This window comes from Equus asinus, chromosome 7 (genome assembly GCF_041296235.1).
Source record: "Equus asinus isolate D_3611 breed Donkey chromosome 7, EquAss-T2T_v2, whole genome shotgun sequence".
NCBI classification, from domain to species: domain Eukaryota; kingdom Metazoa; phylum Chordata; class Mammalia; order Perissodactyla; family Equidae; genus Equus; species Equus asinus.
Genome location: NC_091796.1, coordinates 59949747 through 59968914, shown reverse-complemented (window position 1 = coordinate 59968914; position 19168 = coordinate 59949747). Strand labels below are relative to the sequence as shown.

The 19168-nt window shown below is 33.2% G+C and overlaps 1 protein-coding gene across 14 annotated transcripts in view; it reads left to right on the top strand.

Annotated features, from left to right (window-relative positions):
• ANKRD12 (ankyrin repeat domain 12) overlaps positions 1-19168 on the top strand; it is a 138343-nt gene that overhangs the window by 60159 nt on the left and 59016 nt on the right. For 7 of the 14 annotated variants that reach the window (XM_044773433.2, XM_044773434.2, XM_070513563.1 and 4 more), the window contains exons 3-5: positions 5309-5456; positions 12457-12525; positions 17311-17457. In XM_044773433.2, coding sequence (XP_044629368.1) covers positions 5309-5456; positions 12457-12525; positions 17311-17457 — 364 coding nt within the window. The remainder of the gene's footprint in view (positions 1-5308; positions 5457-12456; positions 12526-17310; positions 17458-19168) is intronic. The other 7 variants (XM_044773437.2, XM_070513555.1, XM_070513556.1 and 4 more) reach the window with 1 other exon arrangement.

The window sequence follows — 19168 nt, the reverse complement described above, 5'->3', positions numbered from 1 at the left end:
GTACATCACATGCCACAGAGGTGAAAAGGAAAGATGAAGCAATTGGATTTTGTCAGTTGAGACATCTTAAAATGACGTTTGTAAAAGTAATTTCAGTAGAGTTGTCAGGACAGAATACAGTGGTAGATTTGAGGAAAGAATTAGAAATTTTATTTCTAAAGTTTTAAATATAGTGAAGATTTCATTTGTGAAATTACATCCGGTCTGCTTGATGTCACCTTTTGGGTTTGAATTTATAAGGCTAAACTTGTTGGAGCTTTTATTCTTCTTAGGTACTTAGTATGTATCTTTTGAAAGCTGCCACTAAATATACAGTCGTGCCTGAGCATTGCCTTCTTAAAAGTGTAGAGACAAGAGCAGAAAGCAAACACATTAAGAATACTTATTAATCATTAGATTTATAAAAGAAATAGAAGAGTAAATACAGAGTATTACATTCCTCATTAATTTTTGGCTTACCTAAAGGGATATATTTAGCTGTTCTCAGTCTCTGTTTAATCATTCAGTATTTTTTCAAGATGACATGGTTGGTTGTTTGGGTAAGTGTCAAAAGCTCTTCTGAGGTAATATGCAGGGTACTTACTGCCGTGTTTTTGGATTTCCAAGCAGTTTGACATCAAAAGCTGTTGTTAGAAGTAATTTTTTTCAGTTTTAAAGATGACTGTTTCCACCTTGAGAGAGAAAGAGCCATAATTTCTATTCCTAATTTTCTGCTTATAGACCATATTCCTACTGCTGCTTACAACAAAATGTAATTAGGAGGAAGGCTGGGAGAGAAGGCATGACCATATTATTTACCTATATATTTGCAAAGTATATTCTTATGATTGTGTTTTTTTAGTGAGTGATTGGCCTTGAAGCCAGCCTCTAGCTTCTGCTGAGTTTTTCCTTCATAACATTTTTAGAAATGAATATGCAATTGTTCTATTAGATAACTAGAGACCTTATTTACAGTTTAACATGACTCAGACTGTTGTTATGAGATCCTAAATTAATAATGTGAACCAAAATTTAATTTCGTAAATCTATTTGAATAGACCAGTTTCAAATAAGAATCACATTCTCTAGCTGTATACATGTTATATAAAATACTTTCATTAACTCGTTAAATATCATAGTAGTCAGGAGTTCATCAAAAATGTCCACTCACAATTCTTCAACTATTTTGTCCTTTCATTGATAAACTGTGGAATTTTTTTCATTAGTTTCTGTTTAGAAATTTTTCCACTAGTTTCTGGTAGTTTTTAGCTGTAAATTAGTATTTTATATAGCTGTAAATTAGTATTTATTATTTGCAAAACAAAATCTTTTGCAAAACCTCCTATAATTATCTAAAACCTGGGTTAAATTGATAAAGAATGAGAGTGGATGTTAATTATTTAAGCTTGTACATAGCTCTCTTATCTTTTTCATCATCAATAGAGTTCAGACCTTCATTATCTCCTATCCAAGTGATAATCAAGAAATTTGTCTTTTATTAGTCAAGTAATATAGTACATGTTCGTTGTAGAAAAAATAGAAAATATATATGTAAGAAAAATAGGAATCACCCTGTTAAAAACTATGAAGGATCTGATATTTTACCCTATCCTACTTGTAAGCTAATCAGTTTCATGGATGCTGGCAGAAGACATGAAACTTTTGGGTCAGATATAAAGGACAATTTATTTCTCATATCAATAGCAGTAGCCACATGTCAACATTTGTTCCTGTTGCCCTGAGCCCCATTTCTCACAAGGGGATGCAAAGAGGACAACTACATATACAGTGGGTTGTGTTACAAGAGAGGAACCCCAAATCTTTTATAATGGGCAGTAGGTCTATCTGACCTTTGTCTTAAAAGGAGAAATTATTTATTATACTGAGCAGTAAACAGAGCTGCCTTTTGCTCCAGAAAGAGATATTGTCTGTATCTTCCAAGGCTGTTGTCTATACAAATATCCTTGAAAAGACAATCTGGAAGAAAGGGAGTTAGTGCCTCTGCTTGCAAGATGTGTAGAAATGCAAGAGAGCCATGGAGAATTGTTTCCCAACACCCCTGTAATGCCTTCACTGACAGATGACCATTAACATTTCGGTTTATATCCTACAAGAATTTTGTTGTTTTCTATTTATGTCTGTATGTGTGTATATGTATATATTTTCTCTAGTTTTTTAAGTCAATTTTTACTTTTTTTTATCTTACTGAGTTGGTAAAGGCTACCAGCACATTGTTTAATAGTAGCAGTGATAGAAGGTCATTCTTGTCTTGCCACTGATGTTTTCATTACTCCGTATGATAGCTGTTCTAGGTTATTGAAAGAACAACATTAAGTTAAATGAAAAACATTTAAAATATTTTAAAGTAATAAACCTAACAGAGTTATGGACTTGTCTGTGTCATGGAAAAAGAATGTGCCAATGATTCTCTCCTGAATGGACAGAGTATTTGTATCATGTGCTAATAGAGAAATTTCAAGACAATCAGAAGTAACTATTTCCTTTGAAAGTTACTTTTCCCAGATCTGAAAATAATTTTTAAAGTATTAAGACTCTCACAAAAACCCTTTTTCAAATAACACTTCCAAGGACAGTTTTATTTTACAGAGAACAGATAGGTTGGTAGCAGTTACAAATTTTCACACTGATTACCATATTCCACAAGAAAGCGTGATCTGTGTATTCTTATGAATATTTTCCATTTAACGTGTTGTCAGATGGGTTTCTTTTAACCTGTTTTATGGTACAGAACAGTACTTACACAGGTGCAAGGGAAAAGGGACATCTTCATGTTTTTCTTAGATTCTTTTATTAATAACAAAGACTCAAATATATATTTAAGGCTAATCCCTATAATTTTTTGGGGGGGGGGGGAGATCAGCCCTGAGCTAACTGCTACCAATCCTCCTCTTTTTGCTGAGGAAGACTGTTCCTGAGCTAGCATCCATGCCAATCTTCCTCTACTTTACATGTGGGATGCCTACCACAAGCATGGTGTGCCAAGCGGTGCCGTGTCCGCACCCGGGATCTGAACTGGCGAACCCTGGGGCCACCAAAGCGGAACGTGTGCACTTAACTGCTGCACCACCGGGCCAGCCCCAAATTCCCTAGAATTTTGTCTATTAACCTTTGTATTAATCATACCTTTTTACTTCTGATGCGTTGACATCTGGGGCCTTACTGACTCAGGGTAGGGGTAGAGGGGGACAACTGCCCCTCTCAGGGCCAGCCAATTCCTAGAGAGAGTAAATAACTCACTTGTCACCATGCCTTTTGTATGTAAATCAACCAATCCAGAAGCTATCTCCAGCCACCAACTTTATCCAGCTCAAACACGCTGGACCACTTATCACCCCAGAGCTGGGTACCAGACAATTAGAGAAACAGCACCTATGCCACAGAGCCTGCTGAAATTACTCACACTAGCCGATGCTAAGCCTGCTTACCCTGCCTTGCCTTTTCCCACCCTCTGAAACCACAATTAAAGCTTTTGCCCACATTTCCCTTCTTTCCCTTTGCCTCCTGACCTACCTTGGTACTTCCCTATCTAGCCCTGTGTGGTGTGCCCCCTCTTCTTGGGATCTGTAACAAATTGTCTTTTCAATGACAGTGGTCTCCTGATCTGTTAGCCTCACCATACCTGAATAATAATAAAATCTACACTTTAAAACAAGCTTACAAGCAAAATGCATAACAGAAGCTCCATTTTATTGGCAGAAGTGAAAAAACGGCTCAAGAGGACTTTACTTAATAACTGAGAAATAAATAATATAAGGCTTTTATTCTTCAGTAATCTTTACTAGTTAAGTTACAAGGAAGTCACACTCTCTTCCTAATTTGCTAATATATTTATCGAGAATGAATATGGAGTCTATTTAGGTGTTATTCTTGTCATCTATTACGATCATCATACAGTTTTTCTTTAATCTTTTGATGCAGTGAATTGTCTTAAGAGATTTTCTAATAATGGGAACTATTATATTCTTTGGGTGAGCCCTGCTTGATTATGATATATTACCTTTCTAAGACCCTAAATTTTATTTGACAGTTTATTTAGGATAGTTTATTTTTGCGTTTATTTCATAAGCGATTTTAGTTTATAATTTTTGTCTCATACTCTTCTTTGGTGTCAGTTTTATTTTAGACTTTTAAAATGGATGAGTAGCTTCTAGTCTTATTTTTATGCTGTAGTATTGTTATATGAAATAGGAAATATCTGTTCCTTCAATCTTTTACTAAAAATCTCTTGTAGAATCTTCTGGGCTAGGTACCTTTTTTGAACATAAAGTCTTTGGCTGTTGTCTTCTATGATCATTAGTCTATACATGTTTTCATGTAGTCTATTCTCATTTTCTTTCATGAACCAATTTTTAGTAATGCATGTTTTCCCAAAAATCTTTTTTTCCAGGCCTTACATTTTTGGTGATGTAGAAATGAATACAGTATTCTTTTGTAACTTTTTAATATCCCCCCTGGAATTGTATTTATGTCTCAATCTCAGTCTTTATTATTTTTTTCTTTCTCATTTTCATTATTAGACTCACTACAAGTTTTATTCTATTGCTTTTAGAATCATCTTTGGTTTTATTGATGAATTCCACTTTTTAGAAAAATTCAGTATTTTATTTTTTATATCGCTTCTTCCCCTCTTCCTTCCTTTAATTTATTTTCCATCTTGGGTTGAAAGCCAGTATCTTCTGCAATTTGAGTCTACTTCTGATTTGCTTCTGACAATCTCTGCAATTATGATATCTGTTATTTTTTATCATAGTTTTGGGACTGTTCTTTTAAGTTCTCCTGCTAAGGTGATGTGGCTTAGTTCTTAGTATCTAGTATGTTTTTCACAAAGAGGTCGTCATAGCCCAGTTTAGCTGTGCTGTACCAGTTTGGATGTTGGACTATAAGAGTGAACTTGATAGTAGCTGTAGACCATGAGGGTAGGATACTTCACCTGAATGAGTGGGCACATGGTATGAATAAAAGCACAACCTGTTTAATTCCATCCAGAATCATTTTTTCACATTTATATATTTGTTCATTGGTGATAATGTCTATATTATACTTAGAGTCCTGCTACGTTCAAGATATTTTGTTTTATTGTTATTATTTTTAAATTCTATTAAGTAGAAGTAGGGGAATATGAAGCAAGTTAGAAAAAATGTTATAATCACTGAAAGTGTGTCTTGGTACAATGAAGACAGTGATGGTTTGTAATACCCTCTCTGCTTTTGTGTGTGTTTGAAAATTTCCTTTATAAAATATTCTTTTTTAATACTCTGTTGTTTAGCTAATATTATTATAACTTTATTTAAATTTGATTTTTTAATAGAGTAAAGACAAGATTGCATCCTATAGCAAAACTCCAAAAATTGATCGAAGTGATGTGGGCAAGGAGATGAAAGAGAAATCATCCATGAAACGTAAACTTCCTTTTACAATTAGCCCCTCAAGAAATGAAGAACGAGATTCAGACACAGGTAAAATAGTTTGTTGTTTTCTGGTAAAATCTTAAGCATTCTTTTACTATGATTTTTCTCATATCATTACTCTTGCACCCCACTTTATGGAGAAGTGTTTATATTTCACTATTTCAGATTTATCATTTTCGGCAGAAATTCATATATTTCTCACCCAAACATGATTTCTAATCAGAGACAAAAACATTTGCTTTTTTCCTTTCCCTTTTAACGTTTGTTACAAATCTCTTACCACTTGCAGGACTTAATTTCTTGGGGAGCATTTCAGTGATGAAGAATTTGGTCTATGATATGGCACATAGGATATGGTAGATTTCAGAAAAAATTGTTGTTTTCATAGACAGATTATTGAACCCACTAAAGAAAAAAGTTTAGGCATTTTAGATTCACAAATGAATCAGAAATATGTACCGCCTGCCCCACCAAAAAGAAAAAAGTATTGAGGCTAACTGTCTAAGCCCAATTCATAGTACTTTTTTTTCCTCAAAACTCTTATATATCAGAAGTGATGCTTAACATCACTCAATTCCAGTTATTCATAATACCTTATTACCACTATCTAATAAATTACTAAGTTGTGTTTTAGCCCTGAACTAACCATTTCTTGAAATTAATAAAACTTGAATATTTATTAAATATTTATCATAAGTGTTTTATCCTTTGTGTGAAATATTATTAATGAGCTGTTCTAAAGAATGTTTTAGCTTCATTCACAGAAAGTTAATGTTCTATTCTGAGTTCATGTACACAGATTATATTCTACTTATATCTTTCTAGCCATCTAAATCATCAATATGGAAATGATCTTTTGAGTCTGGAATCTGAAAAGTCCCTAAAGACTTTTGAAACGCTTTAGAAAATACTTCATTTTTAGTATACACTTTTAGTAAATATGTCTCCTTTTGTGTATTTTGCTGTCTCTCTTAGCCTGAACTAGAAATTGTTTTTAAACATTCATGACATTTTAAACGTTGAAAATTGCTCTTTTTTGCAGTGATTAAGAAATTATGTACTTTATTCATTTTAAGTTACACTGTTTTTTCCTAGAGATTCAGAATCTTTTTTTTCCTGAGGTATGACTCTCCTTGTCCTTAAGCAGTGTTCTCAAGCTATTAGTAGGTCACTTAGCAGAGAAAAAGTTACTTGTGTGCCTTTAGATATATAAGATCTAACTGTTTTCATATTTTCTCCCTAGAAGTCCTTTTGCTAGTCATTTTTAAAGTACTTACGTTAACCAGGTTTTGTTTTCCAATGACAGTGATATTTCTACTAGTAGTTTGAAGAAGGGATTTAGATAAATTCAAAGAATGTTAACATATTTTTAGAAATAAAGTTTCAAAATAACAAACTTCCAATGAGAACTTTTGTTATTAAATCAAGTGGATTGTCTGTCTTTCATTTAGAGTAAAATAAAGGAGAAAACGTTATTAGGAAGACATAAACTTTAGGCACTGAATAAACGTAATCTAATTTATATTTTATTAATCGGATTTTATACTTTTTCCCTGTGCTACAATTTTTTCCACTAGTTGAATTTAGTGTGATGATGTAGCTCTCTCTCTTTAAGACTGTTTCGTAACAAACTCTTATTTTTCTTTTGGAAAGGTTTCATACTAACACAAATAAGACTTTGATGGATTTACACATATTTATTTATATTTTTGGTAGGCTAAACTTATAAATTATAAATTTTTGGTAGGCTAAATTTATAAAATTTATAAATTTTATAGAGTATACTATATTTTAAATTATTAGCTGAAACTATAAAGATATAGAAGGGAGAAATATTTACAACATATATGACAACCCTTATCTTAATATATTTAAGTATCTCAAATATGAAGAGAAAAACACAAAAAGGGAAAATGGACAAAAGAAACAAACAAGTAGTTTAAAACAAGATTACAGTTGGCAAGGAAATATGTGAAAAAATACATCAGCAGTAATTAAAGAAATAGATTTTATCATGATTGACAAAATTGTTGTTAGACTGAATCATACCAAGTAGTCACTGGTTGGAAATAGGAACTGGCTTTAGTTGGTCTAAATTATAGGAATACCTTGTTGAAGGTAAATATGACAACATATATCAGAAACTAAAAGTTTGCTAACATTTGACTTATTTTTTCTTTTGGCATTTATTCTATTTAAATAATTATTGAGAATAAAAATTATCTTTCAAGTATGTATATCTCAGCTTTGTTTATAATAGCAAAAAACCCCCAGGAAAATAGTATCAAGTAATGTAGGATTTGTTAAATTATGATAAATTCAATGAAGAAATATAATTTTTTACCCTTAAAATAAATGAGATGGAAAGATGTTCATAATATACGAAGTGAAAAAAATGGTTATGAAATAATATGTACCGTTTGCATTGAAAGTCATATTCTGTATATTTATATTTGTATGTATATGCGCAAAGGACATAGATTAACACACATAGGGAAAGATAAGATTGTTTAAACATAAAAGACTGGTTCATTGTAGAACTAAGCCTAAACCTAGTGGATGTATTATGGGTCCAGAACAAAAATGTAAACATTATAAACCCTGACTTAGTGAAAATAAGAGAGGGGATGGGGAATGAGGAGAAGATGTTAACGGTGCTACTCAGATCATCATCTCTCCTAGCACAGGATTAGCTGGAATTGTTTAAAATGGAAACATACAGTTTTTAACAATGATTATTTAAAACTTTTAATTTTTCCTTATTCAGTATTCTTTTATATATATTTATCTGTGTTTCTTTGTATTTTAGTATATGACATCTCTTATAGAGAAGAATCAGTTCCTTTCGTTTCTTTTTATGTTGGCTTAAACTAAAATTAATTTTACTGCTTTTTATTTAAAAATAGTGCATATATATTTTCCTATTCTTACATAAATTTATTTCTCTGTCTCTCTCCCCCTACTAGTTCTTTTGTCTTTATTATATATATTTTAAGGGATGCTTGGAATAATGCTCACCAGATGTTAACATTTTATTTCCAGGATTTGGGATGATTTGTTACTTTTCTTCTTTGGATTCTTTTGTATGGCTTGAATTTTTAAAATAGTGAATATATATTATTTTTATAAAACACAGTCATTGCTTTTTTTTTTTAAAAGATACTCATATTGTCCAAGGAAGGCTCAGTGGTCCTCCAAATCAGTAATAATGCCATCAACTGGATGAGTCATTCTTAATCTTCATTTTGAGATACCCTAGTGTGTCTTAAACTTTCTAAATTCTCAATTATTTAATATTTATTTGTTTTTTTAAAAATAGCATTTTGTAGAAGACTAATTGCTTGGCTAGACAGATAAAATTTAGAGGAAAATTACAGCATAGTTTAAAGTCATGCCGCTGGGTCCTTATAGTTGTATCATAATACTATTCACTTCAGCAAATCTCCACTTGTGTGCTTATATCAGTCTGGTATCCATCCCACCTTGTCCTATTCTATCAGAGAATTCTCATGAATTTTGTCCCATGAAATGTTAAGAGCCCTGTATATACAATGACTCATTGAACCTGTAGAAGCAACTACTTCTTATCTAGAAGACAAATTATTTCTTATACCTACTACATCAGCTCACTTTTTCACTTATTTTTAGCTTTTACTTTGAATCTCTCCTAGTCTAGAATCCTGACAGGATAAGTTGCTATAGTTATAATAGAGGTAAATCATAGCTTACTGTTTATTATCGGAGACTTTGGAGTCTGACAGACCAGTATTGAATCCCTGCTCAGCCCTCTACTAGACCTGGCCAGATAATTTGAATTCTTTATAAGTTCCAGTTTTCTCATCTGTAAAAGTGCTTGTAATAATATCAGCTTCAGAGAATTGTGACGTTTAAGTAACAATGTGTAAAAACAGTTTGTGATATGTTAATTAAAACAGAAAGGTGACTGACACTGGCTTAAATAGATAGGGATTTTTAATCTAATGCAATGAGACCAAGCATAGGCAGCCCAGAGTTGGTCCAGCAGTTCAGTAACACTATCGGGGACTGGGCTCTTTTCACCTTTCTGCTCTGCCACCCTTAGGTCGTACATGGGCTTTGTCCTTAAGCATTTTGCCTTATGGTCACAAAATATCTTCTGCTTCTTCCTGGACGGGAAGTAGGAGAGGAAGGACCAAGAACAAAAGTATCTTTGTCCCAGTGAGACTTTTGTCTTTTTACTGATGAAATAACCTCCCTAGGAACTTCTGCCTGCATCTCATTGGTTAGATTACCCTAGTTGCAGGGGAGTCTGAAAAGTCAAATACTTTTAGCTGGCATTGATTATTGTCACCCTAATCAGAATTGGAGTATTCCTGGTAAGAAGGGGAGAATGAATATTGAGTAGGCACCTTACAATACTGCTGCTGTATACAGTTTTTAGCACAGTAATTAATAAATAATAGCTGTTATCTTTCATAGTTGTTAATGTTTCTACCTAAGTGAACTTTATTCCTACACTATCAGTCATAAAAACATAGTTATTTTCTTTCCTAGTCCAATAGTGTTTAATGGAAAGGCACAATCCTTTGATATCAAAGTACTGAACAGCTGTCTTGAGGCTACACGTGAGAGAGTCTCCTCTTGGCCTCCAAACTAAATTTGCAATTTCTCTGTTAGGAGGAATGCCATCAAGAGCATCTTTGCAGATTGTATTTTTATTATACCCTGAGTTATTTCCTTCTTATCATTCCCAGGAGTAGGGTTACAAGGTTAAAAGGGTTAAACATTTCTGTGATGTTTCTCCAAAATAATTATACCTAGTTACAAAGCCTCCAGCAGTATATGAATGTTCTTTAACCTCAAATGGCATTGGGGCACATGTTTTTCTTTAGGTTTGATAGATCTGATGTTTTGTAGGGGTAAACCAGTAGTACTATATCATTTTAGTTTGTATGTTTAAAGAAGTAGAAAGATACCACATCCTTCACTTGTTAAAATATTGGTTTCCTCCTGGTAGGCATTATTTATTTGCTTACTAATTTTTTCTTTTGGCATATGTAGATAATGTGTTATGAGAAAATCCAGAGAGGCACAGGATGATCTGTTGCGAAGTACGTGGTGGCAGTTGTAGGGCACGTTCAAATGTTTTAACCACCTCTGCCAGCCAGCCTTAGAAGTTCTATTTTCCTGACGTTTTAAATGCTGTTAAAGTAGATTTACCCTATTTAATGTGGCTCAGGCAAATTTGGAGAGAGGAACTTTTTTAAAAAAGAAAACAAATATAAATTTTCTGGTAACTATGTTAAAGTAGCAGATAAAATCGGTGCTTTGGTTAATAAGGGTAGTCACCTTTTGGTGATTTTCATGGAATTTGTTTATTACAGATGTACTCCCATTCCTCCCCCCGATATTTTACTATAAAAGTTTTCAAACATACAATGCAAACCTTTTTAATCATTCTCGTATTTTTCTCTTTACTCTCTTGCAACCCAAAACAGAATATTAACTTTAAAAGATGGCTTTTAAAATACAATTATTGCTTATCTTGCCTTGTACAGAGAACATATCAGGGAGAGAGAATTGCCTGGCTTAGCGCTCGGTGTTTTACAAAAACCTCATAGGTAGCAATAGTCTTAGAGTCTAGTCTCAGTATAGCACAGAAGGAAGAAGTGGTTGAGTAAAGCAATAGGTTGTGGAAGCTTTTCATTTTCTAGCTCCTGAATTAAATCTTTATAGGACACACATTCAAATGCCCCAAATATAAACACTTATTGGAGTAAAAGCCAAGGGGTATGTGGAGTCAGGGTGCATTGATCACTTTCACAGAAAGATTTGGATAAACTGCTTCCTTATATTAATATTATGAATCATCAAAGTGCTTTGATCTGTCACAGTAATATGATCTGCTTTCAAAAATCCATTTAATTGGATTTGTTGGCACAGCTTATTGATGGCCACTTTTTCTTGCTTTGCAATCTATGGAGGCCATTTTTTATTTTTGCTTGACTTTAAATGAAATGTCAAATATTCTTCATGGAATTCTTCTATTTGCTAGCTTAATATGTTCAGTTTTGAAATATAAGTGTTCATTGAAAGGCTTGTCATTCAGTCCATTTACCCACTTGCATTAGAATTGTTCTAAATGTTATTTTATTAATGGTTCCCTTTCAATTGAGTAAGCCTTCTTGTCACTAAACTTTTACGCTTATCTTTAAAATTTTCAAATACTATGTTTAGGGGTTACTTGTTCTCTAAATTGGTTTTCTTCCAGCACTTTTGTTGTCCTTATATTTAACTCATGAATAATGTCTATAATAATGATCCTGGAAAGAAAAGTATATGTCAGTAGATTGAGAATATGAAGATCAAAATAATATTATTGTGAGTTAAAATGGCATATTGCTCTGGCCATACTGCCAAAAGTCAATTCTCCATATTCTTATTTGTCTGTCATGAATCGTTAGGAAGAATTTCATATCCTTATCTTAACTGATAAACTTTGTTTTTACTGCTGCTTTCTTTCTAAGAGGCCATTAGGTAGTGGTCAGTGTAGTAACTGATACCATTTGAAATGTGTATAATTTATAGAAAGATCTGTAGTCTAGAAGATACTGGAGTTCAGAGTGGTCTCTTGTCTTCTAAGTAGTTTTGGCATGCAGAGAACAAAAAGGGCGATTGAAGTCAATTCAAGTTTTCTAAACAAATTCTAAACAGAAAAACAGTTATTAGAATACTGCCTCTTTTATCATTATTCATAGATTGAAGAAATATATAGTCTCAAAGGAGGTGTGTTTTAAGAAACAACATCAGTAATAATCTGTTATTGCAAACTGCATGGTTGACTTTCTCAGCTTTAACATTCCATTTGAAGAAACTGAAATCTTAAGTATTGGCCAAACTTGTGTTTGAAATGTACTTTTGGCTTTACCTTAAAAATAATCTTTTGGAAAAACAATGATAGATCATTGACTAACTAACTAGTGGTCTTTTGAAAAATGTTGGTTTGTTGAATTCTGCATTTCCCTTCGTGTGCTTTTTTTCTTTTCTCCTGTCTCTTCTCATTCTGTAGATTCAGATCCAGGACATACAAGTGAAAATTGGGGGGAGAGACTTATATCTTCTTACAGGACATACTCAGGTAATTAGATTATCAGGGGCTCCTGTTTAGCCAGTGGTTTCTGTCACATTTACAATTAATTATTGTACTGTCAATAACTTTTTTAGAAACCAGTACATAGATATCTTTGTTTGAATAAGTGAACTACATGAGTGACAGCAAAGTTTCCAGTTTTTGTTTGAGATATCCAGTCCATCATGTCCAACACATGCTTAAATATGAACATTATAAGCAAGACTACTGTATACCACTACTCAGATGTTATACAGCACAACATGGGGACACCGTTCGCATAGAAAACAATTATGAAAGTCAACCCCTTGGAGTTGTGCAGTGCAGCGACCATTATGGGAAGTTACCCCTAGGTCCTTAGTCTCTTTTGCTTGGACTCTTCACAGGATATACTAAGTGTATTGATTTTGATAGCCAATGCCATCTTACTCTTCAATCATGCAGTGTTTCTTAAAAAAACACACATTTAAAAACTTTTTTAATTTTAAAATGACTTTGCTGCCCATGTTGAATTCAGAAGTGGATTAAAAATTCCTGGAGAGGGGCCGGCCCTGTGGCCGAGTGGTTAAGTTCGCATGCTCTACTTCGGGTGCCCAGGGTTTCGCTGGTTCGAATCCTGTGCACGGACATGGCACTGCTCATCAAGCCATGCTGAGGCAGCATCCCACGTGCCACAGCTAGAAGGACCCACAACTAAAAATATGCAACTATGTACCAGGGGACTTTGGGAGAAAAAGGAAAAATAAAATCTTTAAAAAAAAAAAAAATTCCTGGAGAAATGCCATTACCATTAACTGAATTGGAACCTCTCTATTCAGCTATGGCACCAGGGATTATGCTTCATGATTTCTCCAGATAGAAGAATATAAAAGAATATATAAATATTGTCATTTTAAAGAGTAAACGTGTTCTCTTGTATGTGAAAATTAATTGTTTTGATTGTCCTTTTTTCTTTGAATGGGCTTATATCTTTCTCTCTTAACTTTTTTTAATGTAAAATATTGTTTAGTCCTTGGGTATCTAAGTACCAAGTTTTCAGCATATGTTGTTTGGCTATAAAAACTGAAACAAACCTTCTGTTTCTAATATCCTTTATATTTATTTTATAAATTTGTGGAGTTGGAGTGGGGGTTTTGTAGAACCAAATAATTACTTTTAAAATTATCCTGAAAGCTGTTAATTGAGCCGATAAGTTAATTGTACTTGGTTATCAAAATTTGGGGAGCATGTTTACAATCAGCATTAAATTGAAAAGACCTACACTTACTGTGGAGTTAGGTGTACTTTTCTAAAATGGAACTCATAAGTGCCAGAGGGTACCTGAAAGAGCTAAATGTGATGAAGCCATCCATGATCTGAGTATTATTGCTGGCAATTAAAAGACACAAGTGCCCAGCTGTTAGAGATTTGTGTAGATATTTTAGAACCAGAGAGTAATGGCAACATTTTTTCTCAGAATTGAAGTATACACATTCCAAACATGATTGATTTAATTATGTTCGGCTGTATTTGAATTGTAGCTCCATTGTTTCATTCCTTATACAGTGACTGCTTTGTAGGAAAATGTCATATTCTTTAGTTTTTGAGACACTCATAGGTTTATGAACCAGTTCCCCAAGAAAAACAATTTTGTCTCTTCTCCGTAATATACTCTACGCTTAATTGGGATGTGACAATGTTGAGCTTTCTGTATATTCTGACAAGACCTGAAAAGAAAGCATTAATTTTTGAGATTATAAGACTGATTCATCTCTATATTTCTAAGGATCCTCTGAACCTAGAAATAAAGAATATTGGATTGTTGAAAAGTCTCTTTCTCTATTTTTCTTTGGTCTTAAGTGAATCACTTGGATTTTTCTTTAAAAATCTCTAGGGTTGCTGAGTGGAATTCAGGTCTGTTGTAGACTGTGTAAATGAGCACGTGTCAGTATTCCTGTGTTTAAAGTTTAGAGTTCCGACCCATTATTGGGACAAATAAATAACATATTTCAGGTACTGAAACTCGAGAAGTACCTAACTTTTTCAAATATATAGTATATGATCATTTTTTACTTATGACAGGTCAGAGGAAACAGGTTCTTCACAGGATAGATCCCAAGTAGTGGAAGTTACGTTGAATGCTTTAAAATTTGAAAAAGCACACTTTGGGATATCTTTAATCTAACACTTATAATTTTGAAGAATAGTATAATCTCTAATCTAACTGTCTTATACCAGCTTACTGTTCACTTACCTTCTTTTCCTATCTCATGTAAAGCATAAACTCAGACAAATGACTAAGGTTAACTTAATTAAAAAATACAGTTCAGATTGGATGCTAGTACCTAATTTGAATTTTTACTTGGATATTTGGAGTATATCCAGTTTGTTTATTCTTTTCGAAAATATAATAATTATATCTGTGATCATATGGAAGCATGGAATTCTAATAATGAATTTATAAGTGTCTCACTTTCTTCTGTAAACTGAGTATGTATCACTTTTTAACTTTTTTTTTTTTTCCTGAGGAAGATTTGCCCTGAGCTAACATCTGTGCCAATCTTCCTCTATTTTTTATGTGGATCACCACTACAGCGTGGCTGCCAGCGAGTGGTGTAGGTCTGAAAACAGGCTGCTGAAGTGGAGCACTCTGAACTTAACCACTAGGCCAGTCCCCCTAGCTTACTCTTTTTAAAACATTGTATTAAAATGCAGTTAAAACCAAAAAATCAGTTATTTTGCAAATGAGAAAATAAAAGACAAAGCTTTCCCCAAAATTTTAGGAAATTTTTTTTTTTTTTTTTTTTTTAAAGATTTTATTTTTTCCTTTTTCTCCCCAAAGCCCCCCGGTACATAGTTGTGTATTCTTCGTTGTGGGTTCCTCTAGTTGTGGCATGTGGGACGCTGCCTCAGCGTGGTCTGACGAGCAGTGCCATGTCCGCGCCCAGGATTCGAACCGACGAAACACTGGGCCGCCTGCAGTGGAGCGCGCGAACTTAACCACTCGGCCACGGGGCCAGCCCTAGGAAATATTTTAAGGATAGATACTATGTATTTTTTAAAAACTTTTTTCCTCCAGTTACTTATTTTTGTTAAAACATGTTTTCTACTTTCTATAAAATTTTCACACATAAATATTTTAATTTTTGGTGAGAAGTACGTTCATTATATTTAAAGCTTTGTTATTCAGATGGAAAACTATTAAAAGAACAATAGTTGTGGTTCCTCATTAAATATGAAAGAACCAAAGTGTACAGAACATTATTAGGAGAAAGTATATGTTTCAGAAAAAACTAGACTTCTCCAAAAGACTTGTTTAGGGCTTTATAATTTAGTAAGTTAGTTAAAACACTGTACTGAAACTGGATTTATACTAATTGGATCATTAATGATAATGAAATGAGAAATATGAAAATAAGAGAATACATTAGAACTGTTAACAACGGCTGACTTAAATCTTGAAAGTTTTTGTTATGTAAGATCAAATACTGACAAAACGGACACTTGAGAAGCTATTGAATTTTGAGTGATTTGTGAACAGCAGAGTTTAAATATTTAGGACCTCTGATTTTTCTAGGCCGTTAGATACAAGTTTATCCTGATTAAGGGGTACACTGCAAGAGTTATTACTTTAAATTCTTATACCTTAAATAATATTTAAATAATATCAAACTTTGATTAGTGTCTTGAAACTTGCTAGATTAATAAATGCTTTTCTCCTAGAGTAGTCTAGCTACTGGCCACAGCTGCCTGAAAAAAACCACAATATTGACTACTAAGCCTTCCCTTCTTCCACTCATTTTTGCTGTGTTTTACATTTATTTTTTAATTTTACATATTTATTTTTGTAGCTTGTCTTTGCAGGGACCCTCAAACCTGGATCAGTAAATCCCACATATTTGAATAGGGTTTCCCAAGAAATAGATGCCTAGGCTAGACAGTTAATAGGCAGAACCTCCATGTTAGCTCTTGCAGAGCCACCTGAATTAACTGCCTGAGAAGTCCTAAAGAAAGACCCTGTATCTCTTTGACCTATGGATTCCAGTACTATCTGAATTTCCTGGAGAATGCTGGCTGCATATCAAAGGATTTACTTCCCAAATAGCTAAATCTGAGAGATGATTTTACGATGGATCAAATCTCTTTGAAAAGTCCTTAGATACTTTTGTATCTTCACAGGATCTCTATTAACACCCCCTCCCCCCGAAATCTGTAATTTGCTCATTTTTAGCTTTGAGTAATACCATTCCATGTTCAGCTGTCCTATCACTGGAATAAAGTGATTTAGTGCTTTATTTCAGTAATTACTGCGTGTGATGAGACTTGTCTTAAATACTTATCTCCTTAGAAGATCGTACAAATTGTTAGTGGAGTTAGGAAAGTAATTTGAAGGAACGTAGCTGTAGCATATAGAAGGAACATGGGCTTAGTAGTAATTAAGAAGAATAAACTTATAATGAATGAAAGAGAAGTTTCAAAGATGTAATACTAAGGAATGTTTGAAATGTTATTGAAGAAGTTAAGTCTCAATAAGACAAATCATTAAAATACTAATTTTGCTTGGAATAAATTTCCAAATGTTACTGATTTTCTGAAAACAAAGAATTAATAATATATATATATTTTTTAGCATTCATGAAGAAAATTGCTTATGTAAGTCCAGTGCTCTTTTGCCTGCCCATTGCTAGTTCTTATATAATACACATTTCTCTTGTACACGTATATAGCATCTATTTTTTTTTAAAGTCATGTTATGTTGTGCTTTTGAGTGCTTGCATTTGTTTCAAATTCTTACATATTTATTAATAATTCCAGAGAAAGAAGGTCCAGAAAAGAAGAAGACAAAAAAAGAAGCTGGAAATAAGAAGTCTACACCAGTTAGCATTCTTTTTGGTTATCCACTCTCGGAACGAAAGCAGATGGCACTTCTTATGCAGATGACAGCAAGGGACAACAGTCCAGGTGACACTTACCATCATTGAGTTCATGTGTATTCTTAGTTTTCCTCAGACTCTAGCCTTAACAATTATTTTTAACTACTTTATGTTTTTGTCCTTCCTTGAACTTAATCAAAATTTCTTATGTTTGTAATTTTACATTTATTTGCATGACAGTTGTTTATTGTCTGTATCCTCCACTAGATGAGAAGGTGTACAAGCGCAGAGATCTTTGTGCTTAGTGGACTTTCCGTACATATTTGTCAACTAAAATGAGTAATTTAGAAATGAGTCAGTTAACTTGAGAAATCTGTTGCAGAACTATGTGCTTTTACCTTACTGAAGAATTTTTTACCCCACTTTCTATAAAGCTGCTTCTAAGTTTATAGATGACTTTTCAGTTCGCTAGGACCTTGCCGATAACTTGTAATGTTATCACATTATTACTTTTAGAAATGAGTGTAATCCATGTTATACTGTTTAAGATCTGCTAAATTATTTTAAAAGGGAAAATATTTGTTCACACTTCCAGTTAAGATGTTGTGCTACATGTATGTGTGTGTGTGTTTATTCGTGTACTGTGCCCTCCAAAAATAATTGAAGCTGGCTTACCAGCAGGACCAAAACAACCTGCTGATTATTAAAAGGAGCTAGAAACATAGATAAAAATCCAGACAGCTGGGCTGAGATAGTTATTACTTTTGAGCATTGAATTTAGCTGTGCATTCTGGCAGCTACGAACACAAGTTCTCACTGACTGATAGAAGAAAGTACATCACTTTTGTCTAGAGAAAAATAAATTTTCTTTTGGCTCTGAATTCAAGGCATCTTACATAGGACTTTGGGTAACATAACGGACCATGTTGAAATGCATTGAAAAGGGAACAGTTTTTCTACTGAACTTTTCCTATATTGGCTCTTTTTATAAAAGCTGGGACAACATGGTAAAATACTTAAGAGTTTCTATGTATCATAGTTTCCATCAAAGCATGAGGGTATCTGATGTTTTTTACTAATAAAAATATGTTAGAGCTTTCTGCTTTTTATGTAGAACATGTTGTTTTGGTTGTTCTCCCACCTTTCCACCCCCAACTTAGGAAAGATTGGCAAAATTAAAGATATTTTACAGTGTTAAAACTTAAAATGTTTCTGTAAAATGTTGGCTTTGAATCAGATTTAATAGTTAGATAGAAAGACTTTTATCTTTTAAAAATGATTTTTTTATGCCATGAGCCTCTATCCTTAGACTAAATTAAAGAATTAATACAGTAAAGCAAAAAGTTAGTCTTCCCTCATCTCCAATGACCTCCCCCCTTGAGAGGCAACCACTACTAACAGTTTCTTATCTTCTAGAAATTTTCTAGGCATAAACATGCGAATATATATCTTTTGTAGTAGTTTCTTTTTAAATTTAAGGTTATAGTATGATACTGTTCTGCAGTTGGTTCTTTTCATTTAAGAGTACATCTTAGTTAACTTTGTAACATACGTAGAACTAGAGTGGAAATATCTAGCTGTTTGCCTGGAAATAGATATGCTTGGAGTTGAGGGTTCATTGTTTTATCCATTACGTAATTAATCTTCTGTGTTTTTATGTTTGCCCTGATTGCCATTATGGATAGTACTACTTTTATTTTGTGTTTGTGAATGTTATTTTGGTATGGCTAACAAAATTTTTTTTGAGTTACTTTCTTGCAAGTTGTTTGAATTAAAAAGTCTCTCTTTGTTTTTAAGTT